The following is a 22,400-nucleotide window of genomic DNA, read 5'->3' on the forward strand; positions in this document are numbered from 1 at the left end:
AAACAAAGATGAGCAGGAGCGCTCTTTGCGCGCGTCAGAAAAAAGAATACGTCATTGTTAGAATGGCAAAGGCCTGATCAACAGAGGCATTTGTAAATCCTTTTTGTGCTGTGACAAAGTTAGTTTTTAGTTCGACCGTCTTGTTTGCTTTTACTTTTCCTTGCTGAGCCAGAACCTCACGTGCTACTACAGCAAACAGCTGTAAATACCCAAGATGTGGCTCTCTTTTGTGTTATTTTTAGCAAGATATGTTAGCAGGTGGATTAGTTGGTGATGAAAGTTGCTGAAACAAGTTGTTAAGAGGAACTACCAGTTATACAAGTTCGGTTTCGACTTTGACAAAATACAGGCAACCTCTAACAGTTAGTGAGCTGTTTTAATGGAGTAAGCTTGCCTGAGAAGTCTTTAGGTAGTATGTAAACGCAATAAATATTATACAAAGCTGTGTAAACTGTCAACAAATAGTAGTGGAGTACAGAAACGTCACTAGTTTGGTAAGGGCCAATATGGCTTTAAAGTATGTAGGCAATATCTCAGTACACCATCCAAACCTAAAATATTGTTTTCTCAATTTTTAAGTAAGTCTTGAAAGGGTAACTGCTGGAAAAAAGTGGGTGGCCTTTGCTTGGATAGAGGATATCACACGAAGGACTTCTTGCTTGGTTAACTGGTTTCAACAACGTCGAGATTTTGGAAAGACTGTACACTTTACGACGAAAACACTTGGATATGTTGTACACCAGAGACTGTTGCTAATCAAGTGAAATATTCTCAAGTGATTTCTACGACCGAGCGACCTACACAGCAAGCAAGCATGCCAGTCGCAAGGAATTTGTCTTTGCCTTCATCAATTGAAGCAAGAAAGTACAAAAAGCGACCAGGTAGGCACAAATTAGCAAATTAATTAGCCAAAAAATAAAATTAATAACCTTTATAAAATAGACACATACAGTGGTGGGATTCAGCCCGTTCGCACCGGTTCTATAAACCGGTTAGCATTACTGGTTACTGTCAATGGACTTTTTGTAACAAAACCGGCTGAAAAATATGAGTTTTGAGATAGAACCGGCTGACAAAAATTTTAGTCCCACCACTGGACAGATATTGCAAAGTTTTAACAAAAACATATTGCAAATTTTGTAGCGAAAATCTGTACAGCGTTTTTGCTTCCAAAGTTACAATTATAAAGCAAATTCGCAAAGTCACGTAATGAGCAGTCACGTTAAAAAAGGTGCCAATTTGCGTGTTGAATTCCAACCAAAGGCGTTGGATGTAATATTTCGACCGACACTGCTGGCAATTATTTAGCTGTACATGATTGCGTCAGAGTGGCTTTTAAATCGTAACCTTTCTTAGTTTTTGGCAGAAACACCAAACGCAATTAAAGTATCTTGAATCGCACAATTCTTACTTTTACTTGAACCGTCTGGAAAATTGATTACTTTGTAAAAAAAAAACACGTAGGCGTTGCGATTTACTCAAAATACATCATAGAATTTTATCATAGGAAGTAACATCACATCATTCCTTGCACAATATTACAAATGTTTTTGTGTACTGTCAAACAAAAAGTGATTATCTTTCGGTGTAGGTAGACCGTTTCAAATCCGTCAGTGCCTACGCTAAAGAGTGAAAGTAAAATCATAACGTCATCGCTTTATGTAGCTCCTTGCCCTCTGAGCCGTCTGTAGGTCTCTGTTTCATATGATATACCTTTGCACCCAATAGCCTAGGCATCCTTTTGCCAGTGTGTGTGGGTATTGTGTGGAACTGAATAGCGTGCGGTAAATATATAGAGATCGTATGATCGGACACAGCACAATCGACCAAGTATTTTGGTCCTGGCGCGTACCGTTTGCTTCGCGTTGGTCGTTCAGACCGTTGTATCTTCGCTCACATGCGGCTTATAGAGCGATATCCTATGATACACGATAGTCGTATGCTCCTTGGCCTACATACTTTCAACTGTTGATGACATCGCCTATCATGTAGGTATTAACACGCCGTAATAAAATCCAAAGTAGGTTGGTTGGTTTAAAAACTAGTTATCGAGATTTGAATGGTGGTTCTTAACAGAGTAATACACTTTCGTATTTGGAAATTGCGTTTTGTATTGTTGTGCGAACCAGTGTAATACTAGTTCGCAAACCCACTGTAATAGTTGTAGCGCACAAAACAAACTTTATCACTTACGTTTAAACCTGGTCGCATGCTTAAAGTCTCTGGCGTGCAGGTAATACAAGAGCGCTATCTGTTTTTCGGTGGCTTTAGCAGGGATTAACACCAGATCGCGGAAAGTTCTCGAAGCCTGCTGTAGGATTAAGTCGATTGCAAGCAAACAGCACACACACAGCGGTTAATAAGGTCACCATTGTGTGTTGCCTGCTTTTGGCTGTGGCCAGAATTAAGACGCGATCGCACATAAGCCACAAAGGTGCTACTGTGCTGACGTGTATAGGCAACTTTACATGTTATCAATTTTGTGGAATTTCAGCACTGGGTATATTAATGGTTAACACTTTCTGATGTAATATACAATGCCAGATGTATTTTAGCATTACGACGTGTTTCAAGCTAGACGCATGGTCTATTTTTGGAATTAGTTGTTTTTCCACTTGCGAACTTCGTATTAAAGTCAAGGCCGAAAAGTCATCTTCGATTTGACGCAGTTTAAAAGTCAAGAACCCAGACACGATTACGTGGGTACTTGTTTATTGACGGCGAACACACGTCACCAAACAAACTCGTAATATCTGTTTGCATTAACTCGCGCCCTATCAGCTCTTGTACTTGAATTTTGTTTACAACGTCAACTGATGTACGGTGCTGATTAGACGAAGCCCTGCTATTTTAAACCGTGACCTCTTGCCGCTTTTTCGCTCCCGCCAGAGGACTAATTAGCTTAGCGAGGTTTTAACGGGCCACAACACATGCTTACGTAATCTTGCAAGCGCGGTTTGCCCCCAAGACGACTCGAACGCCGAAAAACAACTGCGCTACCTTGTTTGGTGTTTCAACGGGCTTAGAGGCCGCTCGGCACGCGGTTTCACAGTATTTTAGCCAGACGCTTTTCGACTGCCACTGCTACAAGGCTAATTTCATACTTTACCCAAATTTTGCTGGGCTTCTATGAAAGTCTCTTGGAATACCAAGGAAAGCTTTGGTGTCACAATTTTTTGCCCTCGATTGTAGTTCGTTTATGTACTGTTAGGTATTTTTGGGAATTTGTTCCTGATAAAAAAGGGTCAAAAAGTCTTAAATTTTACTTGTGATAAAGAGAACACAGTTCATGGACTTTTATAAATATTAAAAGTTCAAATTATTTGAGACCCTTTTAGCAGATGCAACTGTGAACAACACACAGTGTTCACATTCAAGGTCACAGTTCTGTTAATCCTACAGCGTAGGTTAACTGCTTTGCCCTCTCTTCAACCATTCACGTCCTTTTAAAATCGAAACGCGACTGTATCGATCCGTATGACGTCATAGAGCTTGAACAATCGACTCTCGAACGGCCTGATTGTCGGAATGACGCTCGCGTGCTCGATTATAAAAATTGAATGAAGTTTCCTATTAAATTTAGCGTCAGTTGGTGCTACTAGGCTACACTGATTTTTTTTAGTTTGCTGAATTAGACAAAGTGATTCATATAGGCTGAAAACTAAAAGTTTTGTCCATTTCACAACGGCTTGTTTGTAAATATGATTTTTACTTACAATAATTATACTGTGTTTAGAAAGTTTTATGCCAACGAAAGGTGGGCACTTAACGCCATTTTCGTTTCCGTTCATTACGAAACTTCCTTGTTTCGTCTTAACGTGTTAACGCACACAGCCTAACACTTCAATTAAAGTAACCACAAACAAAAATGACCATTTCTTGTCGCAATTTTAAAGTTCCTCATGTGATATTGCGTCACAATGCAAGATGCAAAGTCGCGTCTCGTATTGAAATCTTGTCCTATCGCGATTTTGAACGTTTTGCCCGACGGCATTACACGGACACACTCCAAAAACGAATCGCGTCCTAATCGCGCATATATGTCTATGACGTCACAATGGTTTAGAAGTGTGTGACTGTGTCGAAGTGAGTGTGTAGTCGTGGCACGATTTATGACGTAGCAAGCCTATCTGTACTGTATTGTGATCGCACATTGCGATATTTGTATAGCGTTTCTTTGTGGAAATGTTAAAGCTAAATTAGTGCGAGTTTATTAGACGTTATGCGTACTTTTTCGCCGCAAATACTTAGTCATTCGCTGAATAACGTATATAACCGCCTTTAAAAGCGTTAAATTTGAGAGTTGTACCAAAAAAGGCTGCACGCTTATCAAACACGCGGTTTGTTCGTGTATTTAAGTACATGAACAAGATATTTTGAACTTTCAAAACTGAAATGTCAAATCAGAATATGCCATTTATGTTTCTGAGTGCAAAAAATTTGATACCCAAATTGCAGCTCATCAAATGTCAACATTAATAATTGCGGTTCACACAAATACATCAATTTCTGGCCCAACTATTATTACTGGGTCAGAAATGCCATAATTGGAGTTGTTTATAACTTAACGAACGCGCTTCAACCCAAACACACCACAGTGCAACGCGAAAATCGTGAGACAATATCGTTCCTTGTGTTAAGTTTGATCTGGGAGAGGTAACATTAGCGGACTTGCACTTTTGCCGCAACTGCCCTCGCCAACGTACTTCACCACAACACGAAAAAAAGAGACAACAAAAAATTGCCGTTGTTCGTTGAGCACCGCGAAAAATATATAAGTTAAGAGCAGCGGTCGATCGCGGGAAGACCAATATTCACGGGACATAGCGGAGCGCGCAGTCACCGTGGCCGGCGGCGGGCGAAGGCTGATTCACCATTTCTAGAACTCGCCGCTTTGCACGCGATCTCGAAATCCAACTATGACGTAATCCTCGCGCGCCTTTCTGGCTCACCTGTCTTCACGTGCGTTACCATGGCGATCACCGAAAGTGGGGCGCCCGCTATTTTTAACCCGTGTTGTTGACTACGTTGGGTTTTTATGCAAACTACCCAGGGATTTTGAACAAATATTGTCAATGTTTCGTGCCTTTGTGTAAACTTGGGCTTGAAAACAGTTTTAATTAAAATGGGGAATTGAATTCTTTAAAATTGTGTTTTTCTGTTAAATTTAAAAAAAATTGAAAACGTTTTTACTGTGGGCTTCGAAACAATGTATTTGTCAAATATATTTTGCTGTTGTATCTTAAACGGAATTTTAAGAAATCACCTATTTTCTGAAATACAACGTCGGTTTAAAATTTTCCAGTAGTGTTGTCGACGTCAAAAACTTATGAATTCACCACAAAGAATGTGGTAATACTCACTCTAGCGGCCGAAACCGCGAACAAATCCGCTATTATACATGATTGTCAAGCAGAGCGGATTCTACGAGCAGATTCACCTAAAATGGCTTTGCGGTCTGAAACCATCCTAGCGCCACGATAGCGTTTTCCGTGGCTCGAGTCTTTTTGCCTTATATAGCCGCCGATGGTATCGCAGCTTTAGAGCTTCGACGCGCGCGTTTTTCGCTGTTTCTGAGCCGTTTGCTGCAAGCTTTTGTTGCTGCGACAATGGGGAATTTCCGATGTGTTTGGTCGCATTAGCTGACATAATGATGATTATCTGTTTTTAAGCATTTTAATCCATTTTGCTTTGGCCTCAGTTAAGTTTTTGTAAATTTAATTTAAGCATTATGACTAAGCAATCTCTTAGCTGGCATAGAAATTCAAAAATACAACATTCGAATTTACCAATTCTATTTGAATAAGTCCGTAACTGTCCAGCATAAACATAACCAGTGGTTTATTATTGTTACGGTTTATAAACAGTGCACTTTAAAATAGAAAGTTATTCGCATCACACCAGTTTCTTTGCCACTCTTTTGCCAACAAAACACACACTACAAAAGTTTTTGTGACAAATTTATTGACGAATATGAGGCCCAAATAGACGTAAAAACGACATACTTTATAATTTCCACCTTATAATCCTCATCAAACTAATGAACAGATATGTGTACAGTTTCTTTTTTGGACACTTTTTTGCAAAATTACAGTCGGATTTAGTGTCAAAATGTTTGCACACAGTGACACAGTCCAACATATGTCTTCATTCAAATTTGTTTGCGTCGAATTGCAGATGAATTTCATCTTTATTACCCTTCTCTCTATCAGCATTATCGTCTTGCTTGTTTTCGATTTTCGCCTATGACGAAGTCGCGCGCCCGCGTTCCAAAATTAGCGGTCGTCCCTAGCAACGACTATTACGCATGCGCTATTATTGCGCCCCCCCCCCTCAAGAGGCGGGCAATTACATCTACGCTTTTAATGAAGAACACGACTGTTGCGTGTTGCGTCATAATTCATGTTCGCTCGCTCACGCTTAGTTGCTCAACAAGAGGTTTTGTGCACAATCCTGCAATCCAAGTTGGCACAATAGGCCTGTTACGTCATAGAGAGCTGTATTATTCTTGTTTCCTGCCGTAGAGTCGCGGTCATAAAGTGATTTAAGAGGAGTTGATAAACCGGTTCGGTATTACCGCACGCATCAAATGTAGAAGTATTACCGCGTAAATAGGAGTGCTTTTGCGCTTGTTGTAAATTTACCAATTTCTTTGTGCATCAATTAAAGTCATTAAACAAGACACCAACAAAAACCAGCGAACAGAAATCCCTTAAATTAGTGATAATGGCATTTAACATTCGCCAAAAAAACATTTGAAAATCACATGCCGCTTTTTCAGACGGTTTGGGCGTATATATTTCCCACATACAACTCAAAAATCAAATACAAAACGATTTTAGCGTTTTCTGGATCATAACTATTATGATACAAGTCTTTGTTTTGGTTCGCAAGCAAATGCAATTGATGGTGTTCCTTGATACTTGATTTTTCGTCGGTCGATGAATTCATGAACTCAGGATTTCATTTACGCAAGTTGACAAGCATCATATTGCACACGATCTTTAAATTACGCAACACTTTGATCGCACCGCCATGACGTAAATACGCAAACTCCCAAAGGGGCGAACACACACTAGTACATTGCTCTGCATGTCAATCAACCACCGCAATTGCTGATTACCTGTGATTGGTCAGGATTCAAGCCAATCAGCGTCCAGGACGTGCCTCGTGACCAGCACCGGTTTACGCCTTGATTAAGTAATTTTCGTTGGTGTCTTGACCCTCCTACGCGTTTTTCAGGGTTAATTGGGTTTAGTGGTTAGTTAAGGTTACAGCCAAGCAGGTGGTATGCCTGTAATTAACTAAACCTGTTTGCCTAGCCCTGGGAAAATGGCTCTTTAGATTTGGGCGGTGCTTGAAAACAGGGCCAAAACCAGGCTTCTAGAAACTTCCATTATTTGTTTTTCATGTAAGCAAATAAAACTTTGCAATATTTAAATATTTATTGTTACGTCACAACAAGTACAGTCAAGGTACTATGACGTAACATTCACCTTTTGTGCACACATTCAATATTTAACCTCGTGCTTTCCTATTTTGTGTCCCAAATCACGATGGAAAATTCGGGGTAATTACCCATTTTACCCCTACTTTTTGCGTGGGGCGGGGAATTTACGCCCCAACGCTTATCAAACGACCTTTGTGACGTCACATAGCTGTACTCGAAACTGTCACTCGTGTGTGGGTGGCCCCAGCGCGAAAGTGGCCCCAAACTCCCGTTCAAGGACGGGGTCCCGTTTGGGGTTGTGTGCCCACGTGATGTAACCGTGGCAACTAACGTACATACAGAGCGAGGAGGGCGTACCGCTGTTTGCTACGTTTATTTACTCCGTTACTTGGTGCAACGCTGTGGTTTAAATTGCAGTGTTGGATGTAAATAGGTATTTAGGTTAAAGTTGAAAACAAACTATAAATATCGTCGTCTGTTGTTGCCAATATTACTTTTTACGGAGTTTTGAAATCAGTTAAAAGTAACAGCGTGTAATGAACCGCTCAAAAGCTGTTTCGTAAAATACTAACAGTTTTCAACTTAATAGCGCCAGTCACTCTATTTGCTTTGTGACGCAACAGTGTTGTTTGAGTATATTTGTGACGCAATAAATCGGCGTTAACTATATTTGCAATGTCGAAAGAAATTGCGTAGCTGGGCAGCCAATTGTTTGACTTTACAAATCCAACTTTGCCCAGTTGATTCACTTACAAGTGTGTGTTAAAACTGGAACCGGAGTCGCTTAAATGTAAATCACTAATTCCTACAAGTAGGGACGTTATAAAAGATTTTAGAACCAACCTTAAATGCATCTGTGCCGCTTAAATGTGGATTACAAACGTTTGTAAATAGAGACGTTATTGAAGTTTTTGAACCAAACTTATACGTATCGACTCTTCCCTTATATTAACCCACGCAGCAATAAATTAGCACAATGTTGTCCAATTATTCAATTAACGTTTTAAACGGCCAGGGCTATTTCTCTCTTATTGTAAATGTTTTGAGTTCTATGAAAGATTTTAGAACTGTTACTGATGTGTTTAAACTTAACAAAACAGGGCACTTGCGTTAACTTTATTTTTTTCGCTGTGAAGTGGGTTCGCAAACCACCTTTGTGCAAGCAGGCATTTCATCAGGTGATCAGATGGTTTCATAACGCGAGTTGCACCTAAATTCGTCGATCTATACAACTTGCGCAAAATGCAAACAACATGTGTGGAATGTTCGAAGCGATTGCAAGCGTTGTGTGTGTGTGTTGCAAACATTACGACCTCCGTATAACTTGTTTGCTCTCATCCGCCGAAACAACGGCCCGAAAAAGAAGCGTCCACTCGCGTGCCTTTACGCATGACATCGTTTGCGGCACTCTGGTATTTTTCCACCCTCCCCACCAAGTGGGCCCGCGTGTCACCTGATTCAAGGTTGACCCAATTCATCACGGTTTTGTCCATTTTTTTTCTTTTGCTTCCAAAACCACATTGTCCATAATATGTGAAATTAATTTTCTATTTGAATAAGGTCTAATGGTGTCGCACTTCTTTCAGCGAAATCGTAAATCTAAATACACTGAGCATAAGAATTACACACATTCATAGATTTAAGTGCAATAATATATACTCAATTAAAAGCTGAAAAAGTTTTGTTATTAAGCGAATCTCCCGCAGACAATAAAATGTATAAAAGAAAGATTCTTGCTTCTGATCAGTATAGTATTGGACTGTTTCATAAAAACAGATAAAAGCATAAATCGTTTCTTTTAAGAAAGAAAGAAGAAGTTTCTTAAAAGAAACGATTTATGCTTTTATCTGTTTTTATGAAACAGTCCAATACTATACTCAATTAAAATGTATTAAATGATTTTTACATTTTTTGTCTTTTAAACTACCGTTTCGGACATTTCTGTAAGATGGTAGATTGTTGATTTGGCGTTTGTTAAAATCTTCTCATAAGATTAAATGACATGCGATAAAGCAGAATTTGTTCGGTTTCTAATCAACTTGAAGTCACTTTATTGTATAAATAGAATCGACGTTTTCGGGATTAAAATTAATTATAGAATCCCTGATTATGTGATTAGGGCTTTACAATAAACAGCCACTCCCTTCTTTATCGCACAAAGCATCGAAAACCCGAGAAATTAACACAACAACTGTCGTGTCTGAAGGGCTAAAGGAGTCGAACACTGTTGTTCATTGTGGACGAACGACCGTAAAAAGCGCCATAAATGGCGAGGCTGGTGTGTTATGGAATCCGCGGAATTATAGCATTTTTGCTCCTTCTCTGCGCGCGCGACAGCATAAACAGCGATTTTGTCGCTTGTCCCACCCGTTGCATAATGTTGTGCCTTTCGAACGTCAAAAAGTCGCTTTTCGAAAGATTGTTCCGCTTTGTCGGACAAAATTGCTGGCAGTTCGTGATTTCGAGGGGAAAATTGCAAAGGAGAATTTGCACCGATGCCTTTTGCGGTCGCGGGGAGATTTAAAATAGATTTGTTTTCGATTGTGGCGATGTCGAGTTAACCTTGACGTTTTTGACCTTGTTAACTACGTCACGGATCATTTCACACCTATTCAAGTGGTGACGTTGATTGATTGAACAGTTAACGGTTTTTATTTCGTCGTTTGGACTGTTTTGTGAAGGTTATCTGATGGCAAGTTAACTCATTAGGTTGTCATACATGGGCATAAGTGCAAATATATTTGGGGAAGTACGAACTTAAAATGCCAACCTTTAACCCTTTCAAATATAAGGTGGAATACAAATTTGTGCTGTACAGCAAACCAAACCGCAATTTTCCGAGACCTAAAATGTTTGATGAAAAATTTACAAACCAAAATGCAAACGCAGAAAACCAATCCAATCTCGCATCTGTTGTTTACCTCAGCCCCACAAGATCCAATCAGCGCAACGTATACGGCTGTGTTGCACGGAGGGGCGGCAAATCAGATTTGTGGTCAGGGGTGCGCGTGCCCCCCCAATGCTGTCAGAAACGTCAGTAGTCCCCCACATCACAGAAAACATCAATTATTCATCGGGCAGCGCGATGCATCGGCACTGTGACGTCACTATGCATAATCGAAAATTAGGAAATGGGATAAAAACGCGGGAATGCGTAAATGGCGCAGAGCTAATGCATTTTTTTGCCGAATTTTTTGCTGAACATATTTCATCCAATCAAGTAAGTTAAATTTATAGCGCGCGAATTTGATATCGCCAAAAAAGTCACCAATTGCGGGTTTTGGCATTGTGACACCACAAACGAGAACAACGAATTTCGGAAATATTTGATTGTTTTCTGTTCGATGCGATTATCTGCCACGCGATCCGCCGCTTACGTAAGCGATGTTCTGTGGATGAAGTTTAAGTTAATAAAAGCCCGAGGCATGCAGAGGCCAAATCCACTCCTCTTTCTCTCTTGTTGAAGTTCTAGAATGCTCAGATTGTTATCTACAGTTCGAACTACTTTTAGCTGCTCACGCGGCCGCGGTGGTGTTGGTGTCGTGACTCGTGATTTTTCACGTGATTGATTAAGACGTTATCTCGTGATAAATGACATTTTTTGTGATATTTTTCTGGGACTTTTTAAAATCAATGGCATTTTTTCCAAACTTAAACTGACAACTCCAGGGCTTCATAACACACTGTAACTTCATTAAAAACAAAGTAGATTTAGTCAATTTTCTCAAAATTTTCCGTTTTTATTTGCAGAAGAGCTGGACGAACTGAAACACTCGTGTTCGGTTCCAAACAACATGAGAACAAGCACAAACGACAACAACAACACTAGCACTTCGGACAATCACACCAACAGTAACACGCACAACGACAAAAACATGAAATTTCACGCAGCTCTGACGTCACAAGAGCCAATGACGTCACTCGGGGTGCCCAAGCAGTCGGGTAATCCCCGGACTCCCCCAGTGTCACGTGGTACTCTGTCCCAGCCCTGTCTGTCGGAGTCCGCTAACGTCGGGGTCACCAGTATATTCCCACATCTGTTTCTTGGATCTCAGAACGACGCCTCGGACGAGGTTGGTGTCTTTTTCGTGATTAATTTCAGAGCTAGTTAAAAAAAACGGTTTAAAGCACTGGTTCTCAAACTTTTCTATTGTCGGGGTCAAATGGTAGTTTTTTAAGTGTGGAAGCAGCCGCAAAAAGCGAAACCTCAAAAAATCACTAAAGACTATTTCCTTGAAAGCTAAAATAGCAATCTTTGGTGGTTTTCTGAGGTCTGGTGCGAGCCGCAAATAAGTAGTTGTGAGCTACATGCGGCCCTAACAGCCGCGTTTGAGAATCGCTGGTTTAGCCTGCTTCGTTAAAAGCCCTAATGATGTGTTATTGTAAATTTTTCAGTTATTGTCCTAATGCCGTAAAAAGTTTGTGTCTTTTAACTGATTTAATATCTTTCATAATCATAGAAATCACAGTTTTGGATATTCTGGATATTAAACTTTACCACATTTGCAACTGTTTTGATAAAAGCTTTTAAAAAGTCATAGAATCTCCCTTGGTTTAAATACTTTTGCCGTTTCACTCGAATTTGTGCCCCAAGGCCGAATAAAACTAAAAGTTACATGCTCATTCTAATCTCTATTATTTCGTCACAAGGTGATGATGAAAGACAATGCAATCTCGAATGTCCTCAATGTTAGTTGCAACTGCGCGCGCCCCCCACATCTCGATGATCAGCACTTCCGGCGCATTGCAGTGAGAGACAACTATCAGGAAAAAATCACTCCCTACTTGGACGAAGCTGTAAAATTCATAGGTATGTACTTGTGACTTCTGCACATGGCTGATTAGGGAAGCGACATTGACACTAAACAGACGCCGCTTGTCGTTAGGAGTGTCGGATTGCTGTCTTGTGTGTAGCTGGGGTCGTGAAGTTCAAGGCTTGTCTACATGCAAATTATCTTTAGCTGCAAAATGCTTTTTTAAGCTTTAGTAAAATAGTGCAGCAACCAATATGTATTTTTGCACGCAAAACGCACAAACCAGGTACCAAGCACGCTTTTGTTTAAAATTATCTTCAAATGCAATGTGTTTTTGAGCTATATTGTTTTAGTGGAATAACCAATATGTATTTTTGCACACAAAACGCACTAACGGGTTTTGAGCACGTTTCTTAAAAAGGGTAAAAAATAAAGCAAAAAATACTATTCAAAGCCAAAAAATATAGTTTTTCGTTTAATTGCTGAGCTGTGAACGTGTAAAACTTACAATCTTTTGGTGTTCGGTGCTCGGTCGATAAATTAAACTGTCCTTGTTTAACCTCACGGTATCTATGGCAACGCAGTGCTGAAATTAAAACCGGACGATTTTCCGTTGGGCAAAGTGCTAAGCACATCGATCTGAATTCGAGAACCGATCGATTGTGTCTTTAAACTTGCCCCTTTTTTCGCGCACTGATCCATTTCCGTCGGAAACAAATTCTCGCTTTAAAAAAATTCTAGAAATTGTTTCTAGGCTGAAAAAAGTCATGAAAAATGTGCAGTAAACCTCGGTCAATCCGGACCCGTTTAGACCAAAAAAATTTCGATTAGTTAAAGCCTTACCACATAACAAATCATTTGTACCTCAAGTTTTGTCCGAATTATGCAAAGATCCGGTTTAACCGAATCCGGTTTACTGTATTTGATCAAAAAATATGACCGTTAATGCTTTTGCCCAATATCTCCGTTTCTCTTTCTAAGTTTTAAATCGTTCTTTTACAGAATCGGCTCGTGTAAAGAACGAACGAGTTCTCGTCCACTGCTTGGCTGGAGTATCTCGTTCAGCCACAGTTGCCATCGCTTACGTCATGTACTACTTGCGACTCGGCTCCGATGACGCTTACAGGTAAATTGTAATGTAGATCAAGTTCATGTTTTTGTGTTATCGATTCGTGAAGTGGTATAACCAAGTGCGTGACATATTCACGATTTCTGAATGTACGATTGTTTGAAGCTAGCCTAAATGTTTTCAAACCCAAATTTTTGTTGAAAAAGTGCTGGGTTTTTGTGCATTTGTAGTGTCGATACTTCATGACTTTTTTGACAACAATGGTGGTTGTATTGACTGTAAAAACAACACTGTTTATTACGTCATACGAAAACTGCATAAAGTGTATTATTAGTCAAACAAACATTGCTCAGTAACGGCCATTGCCTCCGATCTATGACATAGTTGCACAGGTGGTTTTTTAGACCGTTGCAAATTTCTTGATCCCCTAAACAACTGCGCATAAAGCGAACTTTAATTTCTGTTTTGTCTCCTGTGACTCAGTTAGAGAGTCAGTCTTGAGATTCTTTCAGGACCCAAAGGACGCACAGGTTTCTAGCCTTCGTACTACGTCTTATAACAAGTCGTTTTTCCCATGGGTTTTCAGGCACGTTTAGACTTGTACAAGCTAAGGGTTTTACTGTTACATTGTTTCAAGGGTCGCCGAAAAACTGCTCGGTTTATCTGTCGAAAACTGTACGTTTAACGCTGTATATTTAACGTTGTGCATACTGGGGCCTAAAGGCAAAATCTTTTACAATATTGTCATTGTTTAAACCTTACGAGTGCATAGTTACATGGTTTTAGAAAAAAAAAGGTGTATTTTTAGGATGTATCACCGAAAAGCAACCTCTGTTATTGTTGAAAATAGACCTACCAAATTTCGTTTAGCGGTTTTACTTTAAATATGTTAATTCCCTAAATTCTATGGTTGTGTGTTGCTGTTTTTTCGGGCGGCAATTGTCTCCATGTTGTTGCTAAGTGATGCTCCAAATGAAAGTAAATCAAATCGTTAAATTGTGTCGTCACAACTTTCAGTAAAAATCGCATGTAACATAAAATACATCGTTGTCAGAAAACCGCAAAGTTAGGTGACCGCTTTAGGGTAACTATACTGGTTTGTGAACCCGTTTTAAACCTACAATGGTCATTGTCTTCGCAAAAATTGCGGCTCTTCACCTCAAATTTCCGACCAAATTTCGCTTTCAACCTGCAAAATACAAATTTCGATGCTCCAATCTCTCCTGTTGTTTCGAAATAATGCCCTTTCCTCTGCCACTCCCGCTTTCTCTTTTATTCTCCCGCGAGTGCTCATTGTCCCATCGAAACACTCGCCACAATGAACGAGGACGCTATCTCCATGTGACGTCACACATGCTATTCATTGTCGTAAACGTTCGATTGTGTGGCATCCGCGGAACGTCGACGCGCGGGGGATCTATTTGCGCTCTATTGCGTCATAGAGATGCGAAGGGCGACCTTGTTCCGTGTTTACGAGCAAATCCTAGCGCGAAAACTTGTTTATCTCATAAGCTCTTGTCTTTGTGACGCTAAAATTGATTGTTACGTGAACAATCATATTGCTTGTGAAGTAGAGAAAATGGTGTATATTTCTTATTTTGTTATTTTGTGGTATTTTAATTATTTTCAATGAGAAAAATAGCAGCCCAGATAGACTTTAAAAGTTTTTGAAGTTTTTTTGGGCCGTTATTTTTCCCATTAAACTTTTTTGACTTGCCAAAACCGTGTTTTTCCTTTATCTTTTTCGCTTTTTCAGATTTGTAAAAGAAAAGCGGCCAACCATTTCCCCCAACTTCAATTTTCTTGGTCAGCTCATGGAATTCGAAACCATCTTGCGGAAAAGCGGACACATGAGTCCTCCCCGCAAGGTGGCGCAAACCGACACCAAGCCTCCCATGTCGACCCCAGCAAATTTAACCTTCACCCTAAAGCAACCAGCAATCCCTAAAATTGAAGTTCAACCCCCAAAAGTGACCCCAGAAGCGACAAAACCGACAAATGTGGCTGAGACCCCGATTTCATCATTTTGTCGGCGTCGTAAGGGACCAGCACTCGATAAGACAGCTTTTGCGGACTTACCGGTAACCCAGGGGCCCCACACTTCTGATTGTAGCGGCAGGGGTGTGGAGCGACATCTCTACCCCAATGTGACGAGCCCTGGAGGAGCTGGGGTGATTTTGGACCTCCACGTCTCGGCGCCCCCCACCGAACCCCACTCGCGGCGTTTGGGGAGTGACGGACGCGAAGACGATGAAGAACGAAGTGACGCGATCCCGTATACGCGAAGTTATGAGCTTCCCGCGCACAACAAACACGACTCACAGAAGTCGAACAGCCTTCCGCGGTGCAAACCCGGCTTCGGACTTTCCAGCAAACATCTCTATGCAGTCCTCAGCAACAATTCCTCCCCTCAGCCGGGTTTCGAGCGACGCCGACCCCGTCTTCCAGATTTTACCCGCTCGGCCACCGCTCCCAACACCCCTAACGGTTTCCATAACAACGTGACCGCCCCAGTGACGTCACGCATGAACAGTGACGTAGAAATGCGTCACGCTGATGATGACGTAGCGTCCCCACCGTCGCCGCGCAACCGAAGTATCACCGACCCGACATCGGGTTCGTATTTCTTGGGCGGCGGCTTTGCGTCCCCAAATTCGCCCCGCACGGACTCGTTTATGTCGCGTAAGACGCGCAGTCCGAAAGTGCTGAAGAAGTCGTTCAACTTGAACGTGCGCTCGGCTTACGACTACCGAGCGTTGCGTGGCAACAAGCAGCAGGTGATGAGCAATCTCCAGGGGGCGCCACAGAGCCGATCCAGGAGCCAGGACCCTCAGTTGCCAAGATCGAGGTCGGATACTTCGGTGATGGCGATGTCTTGTGCGAGTCCCAGCGCTGATGGGATGTCGTCGCTTACATTGTCGTCTCCCGTCGCCAACAAAGAGGATCCGCTGGCAGTTGTCGGCCAAAACTGCTGGCAGCGTGGGGCTTCCACCAGCAGCAACCCACCTCGCAGCGCGGGAAGCGCTCTGGCGCCACCTACTGCCGGACAATCCTCGCACGTAAGGATCTGCGCAAACGGCACCGGCGAACCTTTTCAGCTGGTGGCCGGCAATGACCTTAAACCTCGATGGAGGAAACCTCGCGGCGGGAAAAAAGACGATGCGGGGAATACAGCTCCGCTCCCCGGCCGAACTAGCGCTCCCGCTTCGAGCTCCGCGCAGACTGTTTTAAGCCATTGCAACAGCGTGGAAATGATCAGCTGCTCATAAATTGCTTTACTTTTTAATGTTTTTTTTTCTCACAAAACCTTTACCTACTCGCTTTTGGGCCGAGTGAGGAAATATTCGCTTCCACCGAAGGTCCCCGGCCCCTCGCAGTGAACTCACGTGACCCCGTTGCCTAGCGACGCACAGATTTCTATGTCGTCATAAATACTATACCATTTTCGTTTTTTTAACTTCATCCACCGATTAACAACAAACCCGCCGCGAATTTCGACGCAGAACCGACGCTATTATGACGTAACAAAGCAAGCTATGCAAATACGAAATTTCGCGGTGCTTTCGACGAGCACAATAGATTTCGAACCGCGGATCATTATGACGTCACGGTGCTTTTCCCGTCTCCGTAGCAACCGCTGACATCTTGAAAGGCCGCGCGTAACCATAGCGACGAGCGCGGTCCGCCGACAAGGCCATCGTCAGGTCGCTTATGACGTAACAATCGATTAGAACAGCTGTTGTTGTTCTTGCTCGCGCGTAGCTCAGCGAACGTGGTCTTTTGCTGACACTTTCAAACCCGCGGTAATGGAAGAATATAGCGGTCGCTTTATCTTTCAGAACATACGACTCCAAAGCACTTTTTACGAGGCTTTATTGCAAAATAACAAATCATCTTAGATCCATTTTCGTAGATCTTCTTATTTTCAATCAACTGTAGGAAGTCTTGTAGATCCGACACTGGGGCAAGTTTGCTTAAAAACCTCGAAACAAAACTTTTACAGTTAATTTTCAAAAAACTATATTTCCTCTCGGCTTGGCGGTACGCAAAAAGGGAAATCCTTGTTTTTGTTTTTCACGCACTTGGTTTTGTTCGTTATATTTGTTTTGCCCCATTGTTTGTTGTTGTATCTTTTTTTCCCGCAAAACAATCGCTTTATTCTTAAACCCTAAACCGCTGTTTTTATGTTGTCGTCTTTCCGCAATTCCATTCACATTTTAAGGAAGGGAAGTCCCCAATATTAGGGACTTTCCCGAACAGCCCCAAACAATTTAAAAAACAAACCACCTGTACGACTGTTTCGGACAAACTGAAATTTGTTGTTGTTGCTTGTGGACCGCTGATGCCAATCTGTGCGTGTGTTGCTGTATGCTTGTTATATTGTGTTTGTCTGTCTCCCTGTGTGTGTGTGTGTGTGTGTGTGTGTGTGTGTGTGTGTGTGTGTGTGTGGATGTGTTTTTGTATCTTGGTACGCTGTCCACTTTTTGCAAGTGTATAAAAATGCGACAACATGAAAAACAAACAAGAATATTTTAAAGGAATAAAAACGAACTACTGAATATATTTGTGGCGTTTTATTTGCAGAAAATTAAAACCTGAAGTTTCAGAAAGTGTTGTGCAGTAAAAATAATAAATACACAAACAAATAAAACATATTTACTTAATACAGGGATTGAAAGGACAGCTTTTTCAAGAACAAAATTGCTATTGATCTTTTGTCATTAGCATAAAAATGGCAAAAAAAAGTCTAAAAAAGCTTAAAATTAATTTGCACAAAGTTAAGAATTTCATATTTAATGGATATGCCAAGTTCAATTAAAAATGGCAGGAAAAACAAAACGTTTTGAAAAAACTCTGGGGTCAGAGAATAAGATGTAATGTTTTCTCCCCAAATAACGGTGGCGCATTTTGTTCGAGATTTGGGATTTATTTATGACATCATAGCCACTGTTATGCAAAACCACCTGTGACATCACAATCAAGATGACGTCAACGAATTCCTGGTAATTTTTTGGCGCCGAAAATATCCTCGAGCGTTTTCAAGTGGAAAACGCGACCGCCGGGCTAAACTTGGCTCGTTCTAAGTTTGTTTCCAGGTTTTAAATAGAAACTGGCCGCAGTTATGGCGACTCTATAACTCCAATGGAACTTTGATTGCTAGGTCAAGTTTCGAAATAGTTAAATCGATTCAGAATTTTTATTTTAAAGGTTTGTCATCTAAAGACTTTGAATTCCAATAGAAGCAACGGGGTTAAGAATAGACACCACGCTTCAAAATTGTTGTCCTGTTCATGTTCTTTTGACACCGAACAAGAGTTAAACGTTGCTGGCATAAGCTTGTCTGAAGAAAGAATTTAAATTACGAAAACTACTTTAGGACCCAAATGGGCAATAGATCACTGGACACAAAAATATATTTCATGTTTGTCACGTAGAACATTGGTAAAATGTTATGCAACCTCTAATATTTATTACCTTTTTATTACTTAGTGATTTAGCTCTAAATAGTTTATTAGCCACGCTTTCTAAAATGAAAAGTAATTGCTTGACAGCTCGTCTTTTCAGGATGTGAATCTCATATTAAAAAGAAGAAAGAAACCCTTAAGTATTTTCTTTGAATGCAACTTTACACGAATGGCTGATTCCAAAACGCCCTTCAACCAATCAACGTGGGAATGTTACCCGCGTAAATTCTAAGGCTCCGTTCAGTTGCGTGGAGGCTATGACAAGGAAAGGCTTAAAGTTAGTGTTAGAAAAACATACTGCGTTTTTGTTGTAGTATAGAAGTGCTTTGAAGCAATGTACCTTATGTAAGCATTTTAAGGCAGGGACTTTTACTTTATTTTTTTCCCTGAAACAGCGGTTGGTGGAATTTTACCTGAAAATGCACCCGGCGACAAGTCTGCAGAATGTGGCAGGTGCACGCACGATTTTTTTGTAACAGAATTTTTTGCACGCCAATTTTTTTGAGTTTGCACGCGCAAATACTGCCCCAAAGGCGTTTAACTGGTCTATCTTAGCCTCTTTCACTTGCTTTGCGCCTGCTGAAATTGGTCTTGCACGCGAACTTACGGGCCGTGCACACGCGCACCAAGTAGGCCCTGCACGCACGAGATCTCGTCGGGAACTGCCATGTTCTGCAGACTGGCCAGGCTGCTGAACTGTAACGGAACAGTTTGATTGCATACTTTAACCAAGGTGATGAGAGCCGGTAACATTTCTTAAGTTCTTTATCACCTTTCTAAAGCATGTTTTTTTTCGTTTAATAAATATGCATACCCCAAACAATCATTATTTTTATCGAAGTATAATATGACTGACTTATAATGTGATATTTTTAAGCAGCTACGGTCCATTATTTACCTGTCAATGCCCCCAAATTACTACTAAACACATTTAAGATGAATACATATCCCAATATTGGGATCTGCCCTGACTCCTATGTAGATCACAGTACTCCCGGCCCACTGAAGCGTAATCAGCCGGGCAAATACTAAAAACTTTATCATTCAACACAAATTAAACACAGCGTTTAACATAGTTACGAGTGGACGATTTATTACGGAAGTGTCAACAAACAATTACTATGGCGTCAAAATCAAAGTGTTGTCGTCATGGTAAAAATCGTAAAACAATCAATATCGGGTCAAAACAATTTGAAACTAAAACGCTGCCTTTCTTGCAGAAAAACGTCGGGAGTTTTCACAGATCCTTGCACAAAGCTCGTTCACAAACGAGCTTTTCGGCAGGGAAAAATTTTTAAGCGCTGATTCGGATTGTAAAGCTGTGTTGGAAGGGAAATTACCGGATGGTACAACTTTTGCACTTTGTGAATTGCATTAGGCGCGGAAAGACTCGGTTGGAAAACATGGCAACAATCTACAATTATGAAATTTCATGTGAGCTCTACCATAAAACATTGAAATATTCAGTATTCTACCACAGTATTTACTATCATACACTACGAATGTTACACAAAGACGCATTCTACCAAAATATTTACTTTTTTACACTATAAATTTTACAGAAATACGTATTCTACCACAGTATTTAGTATTCTACATTACGCATTTTACAGAAATACTAACGTGACTACTGGCGGTAAAAGAGTATTTTCGGGAAATTGAAATGCTACGGAAAGACGGAGTTGTTTACATCAGTGGTTCCCAAACTATGGTACGCGTACCACTAGTGGTACGCGAAGGTCTCCAAGGTGGTACGCGAGCAACTTATTAAGTTCACACCAAACGATCTTTATTTCACACAAGTTACGTAGAGCGTGAAATTTCACACTATATTTCCTACTAAATTCTAATTCCTTGGTGTATTGACGCATTGAACTGTTAAGCAAGGTTTCTTTGTGACGAAATAGGTTTATTATGACGTAATGAATCTGTTATTACGACGTAATAAGTCCTTAAAGTCAGTTTTTGTAATAAGCTACTAGTTGTGTTTACAGTAGCACTGTAGCGAGGGCGGTAAAAGTTTGACTATTTTTTGTTTAATATTTACGAGCCTTTGGTTACTAAAGGCCAAAGTTACTAAGGTAAAGTTAGTTAGTAAAGTTTAGTAACATTTTTATCCAATAAATTCTAACAATGATTGTAGGTGGTACGAGAACGCTGCATGAACCCAAAAAATGGTACGCGAGTAGATAAAGTTTGGGAACCACTGGTTTACATGGACGGAATAAAAAAACGGAAATGAAAAATCGTTGGCCGGAATTCAAAAAACACGTTACCCTTGGAAACACAGCGTTTACGGTTTGTGGTACAGTACACAAATAGAATCATCAAAAACCAATAATAACGTGTTGACAATTATTTCAGGTCAGTGGCGTAGGCAGCCGAAAATTTTGGAAGGGGCCAAATAACTTGTTGTCCAATACAACTTTTCGCTAACGCTCGGCGTAAGGCGTGCTTCTACCAAACACGTGACTTGCCAAATTGTAGTTCGACGGGACAGCCAAACGCTTTATTTACTGATTTATTCCATGTCTGGATAAATATAAAAAAGCATGGATTTCGGCTTGCAACTTGGTGACAACAGTTATTTTTGGTAATTTATATATTACTTTGATAGTTGATAGACGAAACCACAATGATGAGGGACGAAACTACACTAAATTAAACTTTCTCAATATGCAAGTTTAAAAATTTGGGAGGGGCCATGGCCCCTTTGGCCCCTCCCTGGCTACGCCACTGTTTCAGGTCCGTGGTTCTTAACCGTTGCGAAATAATTTCATACAGAGGAAATTGCATAATGCAATGGTACCTAAATTGTTGTTTAAAGTTTTCTCGAATATCTACAATTATTAGTTTGTATTTGCAATTAATTATAGAACGTTATTGTCATTTACGAGGGCCGCATGTGATTTTTAATCAAGTTTTATACACTTAAACAACATTTTCGCTACGACAGCCGCATTGCAGGTCCTTATTTCACCAACATCCGCCAATTACCTGCTGGTTTTTGTTTCAAAAATTACAGATATAAAGAATAGGTTTATATCGTATATATACCACTATTTATAATTACATAAAAATCTGACAAAATACTATAATTGTTGTTGACTGTTCGTGGGCCGCATCGGAGGGCTTCGTGGGCCGCGAGTTTGACAGGCCTGACTTACACAATGCGGAAGCTTTACTAAACTTGTAATTTTTGCAGACAACGTGGCTCGTATTTTATAGATACAATTAATTAGTTGATTTATGACGTATTGTATTGGTGAAAATGATAGTCATTAATTTCATGCAATTAAAAAGTTCGGTTTCGGCCGAATTTTCAAAATGTTCGGGCCGAAACCGAAACATCGGAAAACGGCGTATTCGGCCGAAATGTTTCGGCCAACCGAAACTTCGGTGCATCACTACTTACAACTGTGCTGTTTCACATCCAAATGTTTCGTTTTATTGCATTATCCTTTGTTCTGTTCGGATTGTTACTTTTTACGACATGAATGGATAGTTGCCTTGCAGTGTGTTAACTTAATTCACTTACAGAACGAACGCAAAATCGTTTTCCCACGAGTTGCAATATTGCAAATTAGTTGCAATAAAAAACAAAAACAGTCGATTGTATTTTTTTAGTATTTTTGACGTACTAATCGTGCACACATATACAT

The 22,400-nt window shown here is 40.6% G+C and overlaps 1 protein-coding gene and 1 long non-coding RNA gene across 3 annotated transcripts; both read left to right on the top strand.

Annotated features, from left to right (window-relative positions):
* Positions 1 to 545: 545 nt before the first annotated feature.
* Positions 546 to 17,832, top strand: LOC145237977 (uncharacterized). Its single transcript, XM_080100993.1, has 5 exons — positions 546 to 881; positions 11,201 to 11,523; positions 12,101 to 12,260; positions 13,207 to 13,330; positions 15,030 to 17,832. The coding sequence occupies exons 1-5, from the start codon at positions 815 to 817 to the stop codon at positions 16,540 to 16,542; spliced, it is 2,187 nt and encodes a 728-aa protein (XP_079957119.1). The 5' UTR covers positions 546 to 814; the 3' UTR covers positions 16,543 to 17,832.
* A 1,072-nt stretch (positions 17,833 to 18,904) lies between these two features.
* LOC145202731 (uncharacterized) lies at positions 18,905 to 22,351 on the top strand. Of its 2 annotated transcripts, none has more exons than XR_013853332.1 (4): positions 18,905 to 19,484; positions 19,959 to 20,172; positions 20,352 to 21,036; positions 21,103 to 22,351. It is a non-coding gene; the product is annotated as an uncharacterized LOC145202731 (long non-coding RNA). The 2 variants fall into 2 exon arrangements; XR_013853331.1 differs by having other exon boundaries at positions 18,905 to 19,471.
* Positions 22,352 to 22,400: the final 49 nt, after the last annotated feature.

Source organism: Phallusia mammillata, chromosome 7 (genome assembly GCF_965637545.1).
Source record: "Phallusia mammillata chromosome 7, kaPhaMamm4.hap1.1, whole genome shotgun sequence".
NCBI classification, from domain to species: Eukaryota; Metazoa; Chordata; class Ascidiacea; order Phlebobranchia; family Ascidiidae; genus Phallusia; species Phallusia mammillata.

Excerpts from the sequence above, each read along its gene's own strand:
- LOC145237977 (XM_080100993.1), top strand. The coding sequence starts at position 815 with ATGCCAGTCGCAAGGAATTTGTCTTTGCCTTCATCAATTGAAGCAAGA. Across the intron at positions 11,524-12,100 it reads AGAACGACGCCTCGGACGAG|GTGATGATGAAAGACAATGC; the intron begins GTTGGTGTCTTT and ends TTTCGTCACAAG. Across the intron at positions 12,261-13,206 it reads CGAAGCTGTAAAATTCATAG|AATCGGCTCGTGTAAAGAAC; the intron begins GTATGTACTTGT and ends GTTCTTTTACAG.